Source organism: Engraulis encrasicolus, chromosome 18 (assembly GCF_034702125.1).
Source record: "Engraulis encrasicolus isolate BLACKSEA-1 chromosome 18, IST_EnEncr_1.0, whole genome shotgun sequence".
Lineage (NCBI taxonomy): Eukaryota > Metazoa > Chordata > Actinopteri > Clupeiformes > Engraulidae > Engraulis > Engraulis encrasicolus.
Window position 1 is genome coordinate 31,209,820 of NC_085874.1, and position 20,000 is coordinate 31,229,819.

The window sequence follows — 20,000 nt, forward strand, 5'->3', positions numbered from 1 at the left end:
GATGGTCTGATCTTACTCTGCCATTTAAATTAAATGGAGTTCCGAATTCAAATTAAAACCCATATTGTGCTTTATTAGCATGACTGTTATGATATAGTGTCGCAAAAGCATACAAATAAAACAAATAGTGTTACCTTAGCCAATCAGTAACGGACTTCGCGAGTGAGTTCTGTGTCACCACTCTAAACTATTTGCCGATTGGCTAAACAGTGAGCAAACCGAACTAGGAGGGTTTTGCCAGACTATGTGCAGAGCCAAAAACTTTGGGTGGAGTACATAGGATGGTGTCGCCAGGCTAGGAAACCTTACCTTCATCTGGCAAATCCACTTAAGCTCAATGTTGAAGCCCACATGCTCCGGAACCGAATGGAAGATCTACACACAAAAACAAACAAACACAGCAAACACATTTAATTAATACTCACACAATTACCATTAAACACACACACACACACACAATTTAACAAACACCACTTAAAGTCTCACAACTACAGACGGCAGTCATGGGTAAGCGGTTAGAGCATCAGACTTGTAAGCCCAAAGGTTGCCAGTTTGACTCCCAACTCACCAGGTTGGGGAGAGGGGGGGTGGTTAATTAAATAGTGCTCTCCCCCATCCTCCTCTATGACTGAGGTACCCAGAGCAATGGTACCGCCCCGCTGCACTGCTACCTTGGGGCACCATTGGGGGATGCCCCCTTGCCCGGGTGAAGCATAAATGCAATTTCGTTGTGCGCAATGTGCACTTGTGTGCTGTGGAGTGCTGTGTTACAATGACAATGGGAGTTGGAGTTTCCCAGGTGGGCTTTCACTTTCTTTTTTTGCCTTTATTTGACAGGACAGTGAAGGTAGTGACAGGAAGTGAGTGGGCAGAGAGAGATGGGGCAGGGGTCGGCAAAGGACCTGGAGCGGGAGTCGAACCCGAGTCAGCCGCATAGCAAACGAGTGCCCTACCATTCGCGCCACGGTAGGGCCTCACTTTCACTTTACAAAATGACAGCAGCGTCTGCTACTATGGACAGGTTCCTCGTGTTGCTAATAATGTAATTTGATGTTTGCTGTTGTCGGATGTTCCCTCACCTGAGTGAGGGTCGGGAACGGCTGGTGCTCGTCGATTTCCTCCTCGTCATCCATTTCTGCAAGAAATTACACGTCATTCACACTCGTATCTCAACAGGTTATACCAACACTGCACATCACTGAATCTTATAGAATAGAATAGAATAGAATAGAATAGATTTGTGATTGTAATTAGATTGAACATTCCTTGTTAATTGAAGCAATAAATAATTACAAATACATTTTTAAAAAAATGTATGCCTTGGTAGCAGTAATGGCTGCTAGGTAAAAGCTGTTTCTCACATCACCTCGAGTTGAAAAAGGTCTTCATACCAATGCTAAATACCCTACACAGTGCTACACACACCAACTACTGTAAGGGCTTCTGCACACCGGCTGACCTGAAGCAAGCTCATCTTTTCATCAGCTAACTACTTTCCAGGGAGTTTCAATTGAAGCGTAAAGGTGCGTGTCTACCAATGGAGCGACCTACGCAACGGAGGTCATTATTTTTCTACAGAGGCTCTCTACAGAAAGTCACAGGCCGTACTCAATTTTTTTTTTTAACAGGCTAAAATTGTGCATGCATGCACGTAATACTGAAGGGTACATTTCACAATAGTATGGTATATGGTATACTGTGTACTGTATATGGTATATTATATGGTAGATCAAATGTGCCTGTCCTGCTCATATTCTGTGATACGAGTGTGAGATGTTACTCATCTGGGCTCACTCGTATTAATGGTGTATGTGGGCCATCTGTAATAAACATTTGGAAAGATCTCGCGGGCCACTACTAGGTCTGGGAGAGCACGCTTTGGCTCCACCTTCAGAAGGCATGGCTTTATCAATCCTTCTCGCCGCCAACAAATTCTTTCAAAAACGTTTTCTCTTCATCTCTAAAGAGTCAATATAGTCTAGAATCTGTCCTGTGACTCCTCAATGCGAGCTGCCATTGATATTGAAGCAATAAATGTCAAATTTCTGACTGAAGACGTAGCATTCCGGCAGTGTCCCAGACCGTGTGTGTGTGTGTGTGTGTTTAGCTCCACCAGGAGGCTCTTGACCAACACACTCACACACAGAGGTCTGGTGAGAACCAGGCTAAAATAAAATTACTCCGCAGGCCAAATTTCGCCCCCGGGCGAGTTTGATCTCCCTGACCCATCCTATTAATGGTGCACTGTGTAATATTTTTAGCAGTTTCTTTCCAGAATTCATGCTGCCCATTCACAAATGTTAGCTTTTTCACTAATACTTACCATTACATTCTAAGTACTCGTTATCAATGGGAATATTTCTGCTTCCATACATGAAAAGGTGGATCTTCTCCATGTCCGCCATTTCGAATTTCCAGAAATATACATTTTTAGCCGCAAAACCTACGGTACTTTACTTTGGCTACATTAGTGAATATTAGTATTATTTAGTAATAAATATTCACGAGGAGATCAAATTTGGCAGTAGACAGCACAGCACAGTTTCAATGAGCAGCATAGTTGCAATACCTACTCTGGCCACCATCCTACACAGTGCACCTTTAATGTCGGAATGCAGCAAGGAGATAAATAGGCACTATACCTCTGTGGTCATTAGCGTTGATGGCAGTTGCATGAGCCAGCTGCAAAAGAGAGAGGGCAGAAGAATGATCTTTCACACCAGCTACTGTATCTCATGAGGATATTCACAGTCTTTCACACCATAACCTGTAGTACGGCTACAGAAAGAAAAAATGTGCATTATTTAATCTATATGGCAGAGGTGGCCAAAACAAAAGTAGAAGTAATGAAGTAAAGAAACTCCGAAGACACTCAGGAATTGTTGACACAATCTCGAAGGAGCTCTTTGGTGTGGGGGAAAAAAACAATGTCTTATCAAAAAGGGAATCCAAGGCACTTCTTGCTGCTACGCATGGGTCTCTGCCCTCATGTTTTTAAATGAATAGCCATGTTTAAATAAAGGCTTTTTAATCATTTTTTTGCACAAGAAGAGTGCCTTTGACTCCCTTTTTGATAAAAAAAAAAGAAGTACATTTATGGTGCAAGTACAACACTAGCACATTCCACTAGCACCCAGTTATTTCATTGTCCGTAATGAGGTGGCTAGACGTTTTTGGGGCTGAGAAAACCTAAGAAGAAAACCGCAGCAAATTTGATCCAACTTGCGCAGAAACAGATGCATCGCTCTATTACTAACTGTAGACCAGTTACTCAGTGAAGTTATTGTGTTGGAAGGAAACGATGGCAGGTTTTTCACTTTGACCACCTCTGCTATATGGTAAAGAAAATACATTGGTCAATGCAGTCTCATAGGCTAGCATGGCTGTGCAGTCTCACTCATTCACTCACTGCGAGTTCACCTCTTGTGCCACTGTGGACTACAGTGGTGCTGAGATACACATCAAGGCAAATGCAAACAAGCACCACACACACACAGCCAACCCAACACACACACACACACACACACACACACACACACACACACACACACACACACACACACACACAGTACTGAGATAAATAACTATGTGAGCTATGCATGTCTGACTGAAACTCTCAGTGCTGACCTTTAGAAGCTGTAGCTGGTCATGGGTCAGGTCTTTCACCGGCACCTCAAACATCATCACATTGTACTTGTCGTTTTTCTGTGAGAAAGAACACAAGAGAGAACAAGGAATGGGAGAGTGAGCAAAAGAGAAAACATGACAGGGTGATTGATGGCGAGAGAAAAGAGGAACAACACAACCATACTTCTCATCAACCTCACCACAAAAGATTGTAGTCAGCACCGATGCCTAACTCTCTACTCTCTAAACGACTGACGATTAGAATGGCTACCTCTTGCATGCAGACCCATGGCCTTATTCCCTATAGCGATCGTGCCATCTAATCCAGAGATATCCAGTTCACCATGTGTGTGATTCCATATCTGCTGCAGACCATTTTATTCATTTACAGCCTACAACACTTCATCTGGCTAATAATCTCCAGCTGTTCTTATCAGATAAACTGTAATAATTCACCCTGCTTGTCTATGGTCATTAGATAAGCTGTCTCGTGGCTTGGCAACACCGTAACATCATTAGTGTGGGGTTGGGTATTGGCAAAGGGTTCACGATTCAATGTGCATCACAATACACATGCCACGATGCGATTCTATCATGATGCATTGCGATTCATGTACTATTGCGATGCATTTGCTTCAGTAAATGTGTAAAAATACAGCTTATTTGTTAGTTGCTGTGTCACATTCATGAGTCAATTCATTTTATTTAAGCATTTTAGCATCTGGGAGAGAACTTCCATCACAACAGAAATATTAGCTCTCTACTGAACAAAATGAACCAGTGGCGAATAGAGTTTTATTATTGTTAAATAATCGATTTTCATGAATCAATGCGGTATATTGCGCAAGAGATGCATTGTCATTACACTATTTCTACACACCCCTAATCATTATGCGGAAAAACATGTCGCAACATGGCATAAGACCCCCTTGGGGAAATGCATGAATCTGCACATGAATGCTATGAATATGGAAGCAGCCCATTCAAAAACAAGCAGGGCTACTTCTCATGAGGAAAGACTGAGGGACGCCCGGAGCAATCAGCATACTTTGTTTAAAATGTGGGTGCACAAAGTGACAGATGCGTAAAACTTCCCGTTATCCCGAAGTCCAATCCTTGACAGGTAACATAGCTTGTCTTGATTCTGCAGTCCTCGACCGTGAATGCTACAGAGGCTTAAGCGCAGACATCCTTCTTACAATGAAATCTTTTCATAGTTTTTTCACGTTTTCCCTTGTGTATGACCCCTAATTGTCCTGCTTGCAGAACTTGTTCAGTGACTTACGCGGCTGACTGCAGTCAGAGTGCAACCTTCAAAAGCTACAATCCAGTGTCACATATTCCAAATGACCCGTTTTTACCTGTCTAATTCAACCAGTGTGATAACTGGACAGGTAAAACCAGGTCATGTGCACTGTACTGAATCCAGATTGCCCATCACTGGCTGTGTCATACCACACAAAAACACAACAACATCATCCACAGTTGCGGTCCAAAGACTGCTGATGTTAAAACACAACTCGTCATGTAATAGCACAGTGAATAAGTGACTATGGCAGGAAGTTTGAGCTGATCAGTAACACACTTCACAAGTGCAACAGTCCACTTAAAGTGTTCTGCTTGGTAAAGCCTTAATAAAAAAAGAGCACACATACATACAAACGTGTACATTACGCACACTATCACAGTCACAATCAGGGATCAAGATTACACACATACGCACACAGAGACAGACACAGACACAGACACACACACACACACAGACACACGCACAGAGAGACACACACACACAGAGAGACACACACACAGAGAGAGAGACACACACAGAGAGACACACACACACAGAGACACACACACAGACAGAGACACACACAGATACACACACAGAGACACACAGAGAGACACACACAGAGAGACACACACAGAGAGACACACACAAAGACACACACAAAGACACACACAAAGACACACAAAAAGACACACCACACCTTTTTGGTAGAAATGCAGCAAGTGAGGTCATGGTAGACGATGGGAACAGAGTCCTTGGAGAGATGGACATCAAACTCCACATAGGCAGCCCCCTACAAACAAACAAACAAACAAACATGATTTCAATACTTCAACAAAGCCCAAAATAAACAAAACACTGTATTCACTCTACGTATTTATCGTCATCATTGTTATTGTGTCTTCATGACTAATAACCTACGACACACCTAAACTGGCACAGTATGCTCAGGACATCATGTCTAGTGGTCTACCTCTGCAAAGCATTGTGGGTACTTACATGATCGGCGGCGCTGCGGAACGAGGCGATGGTGTTCTCCCTGATCTTATGGTGCCTACACACACACACACAAACACGGTTAGGCATCTCAGCAGCATACACAGAAATAGACATGACGAAGATACAGAGATGACAAAAACACAATAGCAACCTCCTTTGTTTCCTTAATTCTCTCCCCTCATGTCACGTTTGGAGTAGCCTACAGAGTGCTCATCTCTCTCTCTCTCTCTCTCTCTCTCTCTCTCAGTACTCTCTCTCTCTCTCTCTCTCTCTCTCTCTTCTCTCTCTCTCTCTCTCTCTCTCTCTCTCTCTCTCTCTCTCTCTCTCTCTCTCTCTCTCTCTCTCTCTCTCTCTCTCTCTCTCTCTCTCTCTCAGTACTCTCTCTCTCTCTCTCTCTCTCTCACAGGTGATTAAAAACCAATCCTCCACTATGAATGGTCAGCACTATAGGACATTTGCATTAGCTCTGAGGAGATCTATTTTGCCTAAACAAAACATGAATGCCTGGCGGCCTGTTGATGTGGTCATGGCAGGCAGCGGTTTATGTGAAATGCAAATGTTTCCAGTGAGGATTTCATATAATTAAATATTCATGAATGTACAATAAAAAGTTAAAGGCTGCTTAATGAGTCACACAGTCACACACACAATCAGCTCAATTACAGACTTGCACGCACGTACGCACACATGCACACGCGCACACACCTTCTAAAAATAAAAAATGATAACATCAAACATTAAATAAACACCGGAGATGATGATACACTTGAGCCTATCCTATGAGCGCAAGTCAAGCAAAATGTCAAGGCGAGGGAGTTGAAATACAACACATCTACATGCCACAGAGTCTAGACCTCCTACAGAGCCCCATGAGTCTTCGGTAACAACATTGTGCATGTATGCATTATGTATCTGTAGCATAGCATGTTGTAAGTCTTTGGAAGTCTGTGCAAGTCTATTGAAAGCAGAATAAGTCTGTATGTAGCACCGCGTGAAGTCAATGTGTAGCACAGCTTGAAGTCAATGTGTAGCACAGCTTGAAGTCAACCGAGCTACATATTGCCGAGTAAGCCCTTTGACCCAGTTTCTATTCCTGACCTATATAGTATATAGGGGAACGCTGGCATGAGGGTGACTATGCAGAAAGGTCAGGCAGGCCTCAACCACAAAGTGCACTACGCACGTGATACACTTCACTCCTATTGACAAGGAGCACCTTCAGCTCTTGTTCCCTACATCAACCAGAACTGAAGAGACTCAAGAGGCCTGCTCCACATGCCCCACATCAAGACTGTGTGTGTGTGTGTGTGTCAGGGCTTGACATTAAATTTTTCACCCACCAGCCACTGTGGCTAGTGGTTTTCCCGAGTCACTAGCCATTTAGGTATTCCACTAGCCACAGATTTTATATTGTTATATTGTTTTTTTTTCCTTTATCATGATATTGTACGTCTAACCTCAGAAGATGAGGTGCTAAAGCAAGATGAGTGTACAGCTTTCTACATGGAAGTATATCAAGCAAATAGAAACTGACTTACTGAGCTTTTTCTTGAACTCAAATACAAAAAATGATGCACAAGGGGCAAACAGAATATAGGCTACTATGATGCGTATGTCATAAGCTGCCAGCCAAATTGGCTAGTGACACTGAACATATTACTAGCCACAGCCCAGTTTTACCAGCATTTGGCTAGTTGGCAGGTGCCAGTGTCAAACCCTTGTGTGCGTGTGTGTGTGTGTGTGTGTGCGCGTGTCTTACTTGGCGGCGTGGCTGCTTCCGGCCCCCCGGTGGCCCACGTCCAGAGCGCTCCTCTTCCTCCAGTACTTGGTGAAGGAGGAACTCATGTCACACTGCAGACCCTCAATGGGCCGGATCACCAGGTAGTCCACTGCAAAACACAGGAAGAGGAGAGGACATTTAATAATTTCAGGGTGTCTGTGTGTGTGTGCAAAGAAAGTGAATCTAACAAGAAGCGTCATTTTGTTTCTTTTCCGGTATCCACTTTATGTCGGGTGAACGCCCCTTTAGGAGACCTTCGGTTAGGAGACCTTCGGAGTCCTGAGGTTGAGAATCAATGAAGTCCCCTTAGCGCTGTAGATGGCGGTAGCACCCGTCGTGTGCAAACACCACGAAAAGAGAAGAAGAAGGAGGGACAACGCCCCCTTAGGAGACCAAATTTTGAGCACTCGCTTTTGCATTGAGTGGGTGTGTTTCGATTCCTCTTTATTAAATATCCAACCTCTTTGGTGTGTGTGTGTGTGTGTGTGTGTGTGTGTGCGTGTGCGTGTGCGTGTGCGTGTGCGTGTGTGTGTGTGTGCATGTGTCACATTGCATATTGCAGCTGCTTGTGAGATTGATGGGACAGCATGCCTTTAAAAAAATAATTCCAGAGGCCAAGCCATGTTTAATCCATTTACTGTATGCCAGATTCTGTGCAGTAGCGCAATATTGACCCTAGCGCTGAGAGCTGCATGATGCAACATTCAGGCTAATGAGATTTGAGAATTTTTAAAATAAAACATTTGGGAAAGTTAGTCCCGAACAGATGAGAGTCTTAGCTTTTCCATGTGTTTAAGCGTTTCAGAGGCTCAGGTATTTAGGCTTTTACAGGCTAACAGCTACTTTCCCATAAATGGCTTTAGCAGGTGTTTTTAGCAGTTGTTTTTTAGCAGGCGTTTTAGGCATAAATGGTTTAAGGAGGCTCTTTAGCCTGCTACACCCTCATCTACGGCTGAAGGAGTGCCCTTGAGAAAGGCCCCAAACTCCACATTGCTTCAAGTCCTGAAACCAATCGCTTCGGATTAATTACAGTACATGAGGTCGTCTGCCAAGGTAATAAAGTCAGCCAACATATTTTAAGATTGCATCTGAGCTGCAGCCACAACCTCAGGACGACAACCTGAGATAACATGAGATGGCTTTAGATGGAGGCAAAAGAGAGCGTTATCCAATGCACCCTGAAGAAACGATCTGGAGCAACTAGGACAGGACATGCAGCAAGCTAGGGGTGTAAATAATAATCAAAATGTATCGATGTATCGACGTATCGGCCGGCGATTGAATCAAATTGCATCGTATCGTGGGGCATTCTTAAGTATCGAAAATAATCGAATCGCTGGCCCCTGTCCAATGCCCTAGCTCCATCACATAATTGAAGTGGAAAAGTAATTGATCAAAATCGAATCGAATCGCATCATATCGAATCGTGGGGAATGTCGAAGTGTCGAAAGTAACCGAATCCCTGCTTTAAGAAATCGATACTGTATTGTATCGTCATGGAGGCTGTGATTTACACCCGTACTGCAAACACAAACATTTGGATGCCACAAACATCTTCATGGACCCTGGAGGAAAACACTGGTTGAAATGTCAGTCTACAGCTTTAAAGTAATACATGTAAAACAGAAGACATCCGTGCCACACTAGTTTTCACTTTTTTGTTTGTTTGTGTTTGGTTGCAAACTAAACTGCTTTAGCGACATAGCCCCTGCCACTAATGCACTGCCAGTCTGGAAAAAAGCATTCCAAATGTAATGTCAAAATGTCTGTGTAACAAAGCCTGTCTGAATAACACAAAAAGGTCACAGCAAAATCACAGCCACCGGCAACAAAACCAACAACAACACGGTAGGCTAGTCCACAACCCTGTAGCAGATGGGGCTGATCTGCGATAGAGCCTCTACAGCTGCCCTACCACAGATGGGCCGCTTTAGTGTTCGTAGAGCGTCCAAGGTACCCACAGTTAACAGGAGAATGCAAAGGCGATTTGGAGAAATTTAACCAGAACGCACTCACCACCACCACCACCACCACCACCACCACCACCACCACCACCACCCTGCATTAAAGGTGCACTGTGTAATATTTTTAGCCGTTTCTTTCCAGGAATCGGGCCACCTAATCATAAGTGTTACCTTTTCATTAACACTGATCACCACCACTACCATCACATCTTAATTAGTCATTTTGACTGGGAAAATTGCACTTTTCATACATGAAAAGGTGGATCTTCATCATGGCCATGATTTTGAATATCCAGGAATAGGCCATTTTCGCTGCAAAACGTAGTGTACCAGTAAGTATGTGTTTATTAAATATTCATGAAAAGATCACATTTGCCAATTGGGCAACACAGTTCAACAAGCAGCATAGTTGCAATACCTACTCTGGCCACCATCCTACACAGTGCACCTTTAAAGCTGCAAGTAGACACACACACACACCGGGAGAGAGAAACAACAGGCCAGAAAAACCAAGCACCCAAGAGAGAGAGAGAGAGAGCCAACACATCTACTGGACTTTTCAGTGAAGCACACTGCCAGGATTTTGTCTGTTTATGGATTGAATTACATAATGTTTGTTGACATTCTTGTCCACGCAACTTACAAGTACAGTCATGCCGAGTGGAGCAACATTTAGACAAAAGCAGTAGTCTCTGAGCTGCAGTTCTGTGAGCCACACCCATACCACAACAGAGCAACACCCCTACCGGTATTCAACCTTCTTCTTATCTGCATTTGCTGCAGGTTTCGTCTGGCCGCATTGGCTTTTATTGTTAGTCAAATGCATTGACCTCGAGGCTGAAGGCCATTTATAAACATAACCAAAACAAAACACCCCCTCGTAGCCAACCCACACCTCTGGGTTAAAGTTCCACAACACCGGGACACAAGTGAATGGTATGAATGCTCTTCCATTTCTCCATTATCAGTAGTCGGGACACAGAGAGGGACTTTTTTTTATAAAACAGGATGGCTCATAGTGATGCACTCACCTCTGACTCTGCCGATGGTGTGTCTGGAGTTGCGGCTCATGATGGGCAGGGTGGTGACGCCAGAGTCCTTTCCAGTCTCGAAGAAGGAGGAGGACAGCAGGCAGGCCGTGCCCAAGAGGCCCGGGTGCATATCATCCTGCATCACCTTCTCGCTCAGATCCTCCTAAAACACACACACACACACAAACACACACACATGCACGCAGGCGCACACACGCACGCACGGACGGACACACACACACGCACAGGCACAAATCTGTGTGAGCACATAATTCTACGTGTGTTCATGCAGTTTTGATGCCCTCCGTGAAAATCCACAATGTACTGTAAATGGATACAAAAATGAAGAGAATGCATCAAATGAGAGGGTGTGTCCAAACTTTTGGCCTATACTGTATGTGTGCATGTGTGTATGTACACATGTGTGCATGTACAGTACGTGTGTGCATATGCGTATGTGCATGCATGAGCGCGCACCTCAAAGAACTCCAGCGTCAGCTCCAGGTTGTCCGGGTCCATGGTCTGGATGGCGTACTCAGTCCAGCGGTCGGGCTCCAGCGCGTAGCCGCACTCGGGCTGCGAGTGGCGCGACTTGTAGTCGTCGGCCGTGATCATGCTGGTCTCCAGCGTGGTGGTCATCTTCTGCCACGGGGTCATGGAGGACGAGGTCGACGGCGGCAACAGCAGCACATGCGACGATGGCACAGGTGACGGTGGTGGCAGAGGGGACGATGGTGGTGGCACGCTGGCATGCTGCTGCTCTTCCTCATCATCCTCCTCTTCCTCCACACCCTCCAGCGTCAGCTTGATCCTGGTTCAGGAGTGCAACACCAGTTTAATTACATAGTAATTACAAGTAATCAGGGCACTACATTTAACTTTTTTTTTTTAAATCACCAGCCAAAATGGCTTGTAGATGATAATCTTACTAGCCAAACACACACTCACTAATGGGTAAAAGGGGCAAGTAAGTTAATAGTTAATAGTTGATAATAAACACATCACAAACGTTCACAGAGAAAAGGTGGTAATCCTGGTTCAAAGATGTATTGTATTTAACAGAATTTTGCTGCATACTTTCTTGACTTTACTATACACCACCACAATAATTAACTTAATACTATAGGGGTGGTTTGTGTATCAGGACTAAATTTATCCGGCATGCCCCTTAATGTTTAGCTGACTTAAGATTCAAAAGTAATAATGACAGGAAATGGGTGATATGTTATCTGCCATTACTAGATTAGAAAATGTATGCAATTGTACCAACAACATTTTGAGCATGGCATTTAACACACACCTCCATCCAGCGGCGAATAAAATTACATAAAGTACAACTACTGATAAAACATATTGATATGCGTGTACGGGGCTCCCCAATCACAGTTACATAATCTACTCAATAGTACCGATAGTGTGTGAATCTATCAGCCAACTGCTGATAAAATTCTATCCAAACAGGCATACCTAGGTCTGCGGTCTTTGACTGTGACTTTGGCTGTACAAGTTGACATAACACCATAACACCACATCACACGCAACACTGCTAATAGCCGCAGCCAATACGGATAAGGGGCTAAGTGGATTATAGACGCTAAACCAAACTTACTGGCTTCTTAAGGGTGCGGGTGTGTGTGTGAGCATAAATTTCAGTGAAAGTGTGTCTTTGTATCTCACTTTCATTGCCAATGTGTGTGTGTGTGTGAGTGTGAGTGTGAGTGTGAGTGTGAGTGTGTCTGTGTGTGTCTGTGTGTGTCTGTGTGTGTCTGTGTGTGTCTGTGTGTGTCTGTGTGTGTCTGTGTGTGTGTGTGTGTGTGTGTGTGTGTGTGTGTCTGTGTGTGTGTGTGTGTGTGTCTGTGTGTGTGTGTGTGTGCATTGCACTGTAATGAGAGCGCTGTGTGCACCTGAAGCGTGACTTCTTGAATTTCTTCTTGGTAATGGAGACGGGGGCCTTAATGGAGTAGTGCAGACGCAGCCGAATCTCCGTTTGGCACGTGAGCCACCCCGAGTCCACACACTCGGCACCATCTGGAGACAAACACACACACACACACACACACACACACACACACACACACACACACACACACACACACACACACAGGGAGGGAGGGAGGGAGAGAGAGAGAGATGCCAAGATTGTAAAAGAGGGAGAGGGAGAGAGTGAAAACCTTAAATGAACCCTCTCTGCCATATGAACACACTGAAGTCCAAGTATAAATTGACCGCACAGATGAGTCAAATCGCACACTGCTGTCCTTAAGCCTCAGAAATATATCCAAAAAAGGCTTATTCATTCACACATGGATGAAAACAACCAATCCAGATCTACCAAACACAGAACCTTCACATATTATGCTAAACAAACTACAGTACTGACGTCTTTGAACAAGGTATACTGAACACTATAATGTAAGAGCACTCATAGCTTACTATGGATTCCGAATTGTCCATCGTTGACCTGAAGACTGGCGCCTGTAACAGAAGAGAAGCATTAACATGGCATTGCAGCCGCTCACAGTAAATTACACTCAACAACCTCAGCACAGAAGGTTTACTGTCTGTTTTCCCTAACATGAGGAAGATTTAATGCATGCCAAAAAAGTGTAAGATGTAACAGGGCGTGAAGAATTTACTTTATGTCTGTGAAGATTTTTGAGAGGCATCAGAGAGGCATATGAGCGAGATCCGATGACAGTGTATCGAGTCAGATGAATGTGTCAAGCCTGAGCTAGGCAGACATATTTGTGCTGCTTTTAAGTAACAAGCTGGCCTAAAGCAATGGTCCAGTAAGTTGTGCTTCAGCAGTGTGTGTGCATGTGTGCACGACTGCACGCGAGTGTGTGTCTAGCCTTTACAGTGGTAACACAGGCTTGCAGGCATATACCCTGCCACCCTGCCTCTGTTCTGACAGGCATCACTTTACAGCGGTTTGTTGCCAAGACAACACAGTCATCAGGTATCTAGTAGGCACCCATTACTATCATGTAGTGAGGTAAACCTGATACACCGACAGTGGCACAGCACATTATACAAATGGCTAGGTTTACGAAAATGACCCAGAATGACGTGTGTGTGTGTGTGTATGTGTGTATGTGTGTGTGTGTGTGTGTGTGTGTGTGTGTGTGTGTGTGTGTGTGTGTGTCTTGGACCCTAACAGGATTAACTGGACCCAACACTGGTTCGCAGGTAGAGCCAGTTCAGGAAGGAATCCAAAGGATATTTTGTGCCCCACCACTGAGTAAAAAAAGTCCAAAACAAAACCAATCACCTATCTCTCACTCAAAAACATCCCCATTAACCTATGGGTTAGAAAGTTACAAGAAATATCACTATTTCTTTTTAATATATATATTAAAAAAAACAAAAACACCAAGGTTCACCGTCAGAGAGTACCTCCTCCATACAAAAACATCAAGCAAAGATAGATTACAAAACAAAAAAATATAACATGACATGTCGTCTTTATGGGGAAAAGCTAAAAGTTCAGAACCACAAAAAAAAAGAAAAAGAAAGGCGTTGTATCCATGTTTTACACATACACGCACTGCAAAAAATATGAATCAAGCTAGATGCAACATGTGTGCAGTTCATGTGTCCAAAAAAAATCTAACTACAAAGCTAAAGCTTCTACCAGCAATGTGAGAAGGACGATACCGTTAGTAAATGATTTTTTTTTTTTGCAGGTGACCTTTCGATGTCTGCATTTATTCATTGATGTTAAAGTTCATCATTTACATTTCTTCCTCCCACTGAATTGTTTGTAACATCCAAATAGAACCATTATAATTTCAACTGTCTCCCCGAAACCCCAGTGCACATTGTGTATACAGTCACTGTCTGTACTTTTGTTTGATTATGCATTTCTTTTGAAAGCCAAAACACTTGAATTGAAATACACAGACCGTTTTTTTCTCTCTCTAAATATTCACGTTTTCAAGTGAGCCAATTTAGCCATGCTATTAAGCTAATAGCCTTATGACCTTATGCGGTTACAGTAGGTTAGTGTCAAAGTGGGGAGCCAAAGCCTCCATTTTTGTTTCATATACCTGAGGGTTTCAATGCTCGGGGATGCAGATGGGTCTCCCATCTATTCACTATCACTTGACATGGGCCCCCTGCACTCTGCAACGCCAATGCATCAAACATGGGGTTAAGACACACACACACACACTTGCATACACTCCCACACTCAAACCACCACACCACCGAGACGGCTGGTCAAAACTGAGCCGCATTATGCTCTGGAATGAACAGCAATCTTAGAAAAGGCGGAAAGAAAAATGCGAGCTGTAATATTCACCACTCAGTGGTCCAGCCAGACAGCGAGTGGTGAAATCTGAAAAGGTTGATTCATTAGTGACAAGACAAAACATGGGGCATCATCAAGCTGGCATCAAACAGCTACACTAATCGATATGGAACGACACAAGCTGGTATGAAACATCTACTCTAGCGAATATGAAATACAAGTAACTGAAGTGGCTAGAATGAGAGAACTATAGCAATGAAATAACTTAGAGTTTGCAAACAGTGCGTGTTTAGAAAGCATTTTTGAGCGAAAAAGGTCATTGATGCCCGCTTCCTTTTCGAGATCCAGACAACACAAACACTATAGTTGACACGCACACAAACTTGCTGAGTTGGAAGCAGTGTGTGTGTGTGTGAGAGAGAGAGTGTGAGTGTCTGTGTGTGTGTGTGTGTGTGTGTGTGTAAGAGTGTGAGTGTGTGTGTGTGTGAGAGAGAGAGTGTGAGTGTCTGTGTGTTCTCTAAAGACGGATGAAAACTAACGAAGAATTGCACAGAAACATGAAGGTAGAAAGAGAAATGAGGTCAGTTAAAATGTGGAGCCCTCTCACTAGAAAAACATGCCTGGTTTCGTAGAATGTTTCAAGGGCACACACAAAGGCACAAACACTTTCTCCCTCTCTCTGCAGATAGCACACCACAATACGCACCCACACACGTGGCTGTAGTGCTGGACCAGCTGTTGCAAATACTGTAAACAGAAAGTCAGATGACCCATTTCCGAGAGAGGGGGAAACTCTAGGAACTCAGCAGTCTCTCCTCTCTCCCACAAAGGCTCAGGAGGGGGGCATAACTTACTACCACACCCACAATAGTCTGTTTGACCGGTACAAGCACAATACTACTGAGGGAAGCGAAGTATAGGCGTAGCCTGAAGTGGCCTGTGCTGGGACTTTGTGAAATCACTGGTTAATCAGGCTGGCCCACAAGCAAAGGGGTGCATAGCTTTAACTGATCTGGGTTTGCTTTTGTTCAACTGTTTGAAGATTAACTGATTGTGTTAACAAAGGGGAAAAAACACAAGACAACAGCTATGTATTGGGCTGACAAACCCAAGGTTCAGAGAAAACACAACAGAGCAAGTCATCACATTTCATACTAGCAAGACAACCTCAGCATCAGTGTGAGTCCTCAGTAGTAGTTCACAGTTGCAGACACATCTTGTTGTGTCTTGTTCCTACCTTAGTTACAACTTCACTAATGGTAATAACATGCATCTTGAAGCCAACAATCTTAAGTTACAGCAAGAACAAGATATTGTTTTTCCATAGCATACAAGTTAATTTAGCTTCAGTAAACGTTTGTACTTCTGCAGACAAACAAGTAAGTAATGCTCACCTTGTGTTGTAGAAAGAATCCTTTGAGGTAGCGGTATTTTGTCTCAGTTCCTCGCGGGACAGTGATGGTCTGCTTCCAGAGAGTGCTAAGACAACAGAGGTGCACCTTGCTTGAAAACCAGCCTGATTTCCCACTCTTTCATGGTTGTCACAATCAAAGGTAAAGACAACAATGAAACTAACATAAGTACTAGTAGAAGTAAATGAATGATGCAAGCAGTACCCTAGTGCATGACATTACATTGTTGTTTCACCAGTTATTCAACTGTTATTAATGGGGAAGACAGACTGTGACAGTGGTCCCTTTACAGTAAAATGTCGCCGAAAAGTAAAAACCCTGTCACAAATGTGATCCAAACAGCTCTGAATCAGGCAGCTAATTGTAAGACACTGCACCAGTTAGCTCAGTGGAGTCACGTTCCAGTGTTTGAAGGAAACTGTGGCAGGATTTGTACTTTCCTTTTACTTCTACCTTTGACACATCTGCAAACTAATCTGCTATTTACCCGTCCTCCGTCGCTTGCAAAGTCACAGCTTTTTGGTAACACCAATTTCCCAGAGACTCACAACTGCCAACAACTGCTATGACTTCTCCTGCAAAATGTGAGAGAAAGGAAGCTAAGAATGACAACAATCACTGAATACAGGCTATGTTTGCATTGTTTACATGTTAGTAGCACAACGGGTTTATCTGTGGCTCTGGGTTGTTGTTCACGTGGACTCTACTCAGGTGTAACTTAATTAACGACACAACAAATCTCGCTAGATGTAAAATTTGCTGGTAAGTGCACTTGGTTTATCAGTAAATGCCTCCAAGAAATGTAAACAAATCGAGGACCCACCGACACCACGGCTTGTCATGCTAACTCGCGTGACATGCAAACCACGGCACTGGGCACTTGCAGGGGTATTAACTTACCGGGAGATGTGGTTCCCCGAATAGCCAATGTTACTTCTGTTAATTCCATGGCTGCCTCTTTCAATTGTTATCTTCACCTGTTCAGACAGTTTGATTATACGTATTTGCCACAATGTCGGCAACAGGCACTGACAACTTGAAGGGCGAATAGCAGTGCAGCTGTCATCAGGAAAGCAAAACATCTGTGGTGAAAAGGCAACCGAGCAATATCTCACTCACCTTGAGAAAATTTCCAAAAGTGTGGAAAACGTGATTTCTTGCCTAACTCCAGTATTAGTTAACAGCAGCGATAACCATCGACTCGGACGACAACAACATTTACGTGTAGCCCGTCAAGTAGCTAGTACATGATCCCTGAGGCACGGTGTGATTAAAAATCAAAATTCCCCTAATAGCCAACACTTGCTAACGCGAACGCAACCTATCTGTGTACCATCGTTAGCTGTCGGGGATAAACCACGCTATAATGTACAAGCTAAGCAAGTATTCTCTTCACAAACATTGCCTGCACTGCTGGCGTTGCCACACAAGCTATGACCTACGCCGCGCGTTGTGAAGAGGAATAACGGAGGAAACCTCACGACTAGGGTTAGAGCTAGCTAAATATTGCCTGCAGCTAAAATCCATACAGCGATGAGTCTAGCGGTTGGCATCCGACCGGCAGCACAGACTACCAGTCATCTATGGTTCTACACCGCCGACAGTTTGGATTGATTGCATGTATGTCCAGCCGGTTTATACTGGCCCCAGCCTGACGAACAAACGATACCGGTGGACTTGCGGGGATGGTTAGCATGCTAAGCTACTCACTGGTGGACGTAGGCACGCCCTGAACACAGCGGCAAAACAAAAGTCCTCCTGCCAACTAGGCAGTGTTAGCACTTAGCAACAGCTGATTAGCAAACACACAAAAAAGAACCGAACACCTACGTGAACGCACGTGCTGCGAGGAAAACAACGAAATCTAAAGGAAAACATTAGTTCACAAATAACACAGAATATTAACATATAGTGACTCCATGCACGCTACTGGGGTGGGGGGGTTGTTTTGAAAGAAGTGCTGTCCTGTGATAGGCTGTTTTTCTGAGTGCTCTTAGGCCCTTGCAAAGCTGTGCCCTTTACTTTGCCACATTCTCATAGGCCCCTATTGTAGCCTAAATATTATATGCTAAAATGTTTTTATACACAGACACAAATAGACATGCAATGAATGTTGTATTTCATTAAAAAGTGGTGTTGTTCATGGCATTGCAGGCTACGTTAAGACAAGGAACTGGCCATTTTTAAATATGAGGTTTTTTAGATATTCAATTTTTAATTTTTCAATACTCATAATTCATATTCTGAGGGTTGTTGTATTCCAAGCTACCTTGCTACTAAAAAGGCACACCAAGTATGATTGAAATCTGTGTCGGTCGGGTCTCGTAGATCCAACAGGGGCCTTTGCGCAGCGCACACTACCATACATCAGAATCAGCCACACTGTCACCCCCCCCCCCCTCTCTCTCTCTCTCTCAAACAAACACACACACACACACACACACACACACACACACACACACACACACACACACACACACACACACACACACACACGGTTTCAGCCATTTTCTGGTTGCGCAATGGACAGACTTGTCCCACAATAGAAAAAAATGAAACATGTCACTGAAGAGGAACCACGTTCCGTCTGTGTATCATACACAGCTATGGTCTGTATTCGTAGCCTCTTACTGCAGCAGGGGTCGCCGGCGACCCTATTCACTTGCTGAATATGCTTAACTACATCATAACAACATTGGCATGACATTACAGAGAGCCATAGTGCTGCGCTAAGGGGTTAATTAGCCTATTTAATGTGCAGCCTGAAAAACTTCAGAAAGCCACACAAGTTGAACCATAGTTCTGTACATATACAGTACTGACACTGGGTCAAAATCTGATGTGCATACTTAAATGTGGTCACGGCCACCACTGAGCTCAGTAACATAGACATGACTAATGCATAATATTCATGGTATTTAAACTCAGAGGTGCGTGTGTGCGTGCGTGTGTCCGTGTGTCCGTGTGTGTGTGTGTGTGTGTGTGTGTGTGTGTGTGTGTGTGTGTGTGTGTGTGTGTGTGTGTGTGTGTGTGTGTGTGTTTTTCAATTCAGAACCATTTCTGAACCTGGTGTGATCCTGACACCTAGTGGCCATATGGCTACACTACAAAGGTTAACCCATTACAAACAGGCATTTGGCAATTCAAGTTTTTGATTCACTGAAAATCCCTAACTTACTCTATGTACTAACCTGTAGACCAGTGGGTTTTTTTCACAAGAACTACCTTTTAGTCATTGCAGGCACAAAACCAGACAGTGTTTCTTGTTGCTGCTGACCCCCCATGTAAAAGAAAAGACTAGACTATGGAGCTGTCCTATGTGAATTTACACCTTATCTGCAGTACCTCACAAGGGATATTTCTCAAAGTGAAGTTTCCTGGCCTTTCTAGGACGAGTAACACCCATTTTTCACGGATTTCACCAAAGAGTATTAAATCACTAGTGTATCAAATCTAAGTGTAATTAATAATTGGATACACCGGGCGCTAATGGGCGTTACTCATAGCAAGGTCAGGACACTTCCCTTTGAGAAATACCCAAGAACTACCTTGGGCCCTGCAATGTTCAAAACACATAGGCCTAACTATTCTGCTTCCGATTGCTGCTACTTGATAATCAGACCAACTGGACAGCCCAGGGGTGAGTT

At 43.8% G+C, this 20,000-nt stretch overlaps 1 protein-coding gene across 5 annotated transcripts in view; it reads right to left on the reverse strand.

The window, feature by feature from the left end:
* gpcpd1 (glycerophosphocholine phosphodiesterase 1) overlaps positions 1 to 18,218 on the reverse strand; it is a 29,228-nt gene extending 11,010 nt beyond the window's left edge. For 2 of the 5 annotated variants that reach the window (XM_063223425.1, XM_063223426.1), the window contains exons 1-16: positions 17,473 to 18,218; positions 17,254 to 17,330; positions 16,841 to 16,928; positions 16,336 to 16,420; positions 14,739 to 14,814; positions 13,123 to 13,164; positions 12,594 to 12,717; positions 11,167 to 11,500; positions 10,690 to 10,852; positions 7,674 to 7,803; positions 5,915 to 5,969; positions 5,616 to 5,708; positions 3,628 to 3,705; positions 2,643 to 2,682; positions 1,080 to 1,135; positions 310 to 375 (exon numbers count right to left, since the gene is read on the reverse strand). In XM_063223425.1, the coding sequence (XP_063079495.1) occupies positions 310 to 375; positions 1,080 to 1,135; positions 2,643 to 2,682; positions 3,628 to 3,705; positions 5,616 to 5,708; positions 5,915 to 5,969; positions 7,674 to 7,803; positions 10,690 to 10,852; positions 11,167 to 11,500; positions 12,594 to 12,717; positions 13,123 to 13,164; positions 14,739 to 14,814; positions 16,336 to 16,420; positions 16,841 to 16,928; positions 17,254 to 17,302 (1,479 nt within the window). In that variant the 5' untranslated portion in view covers positions 17,303 to 17,330; positions 17,473 to 18,218. Of the gene's footprint in view, positions 1 to 309; positions 376 to 1,079; positions 1,136 to 2,642; positions 2,683 to 3,627; positions 3,706 to 5,615; positions 5,709 to 5,914; positions 5,970 to 7,673; positions 7,804 to 10,689; positions 10,853 to 11,166; positions 11,501 to 12,593; positions 12,718 to 13,122; positions 13,165 to 14,738; positions 14,815 to 16,335; positions 16,421 to 16,840; positions 16,929 to 17,253; positions 17,331 to 17,472 lie in introns of those variants that run through there. The other 3 variants (XM_063223424.1, XM_063223427.1, XM_063223428.1) reach the window with 3 other exon arrangements.
* Between the last annotated feature and the right edge of the window lie 1,782 nt (positions 18,219 to 20,000).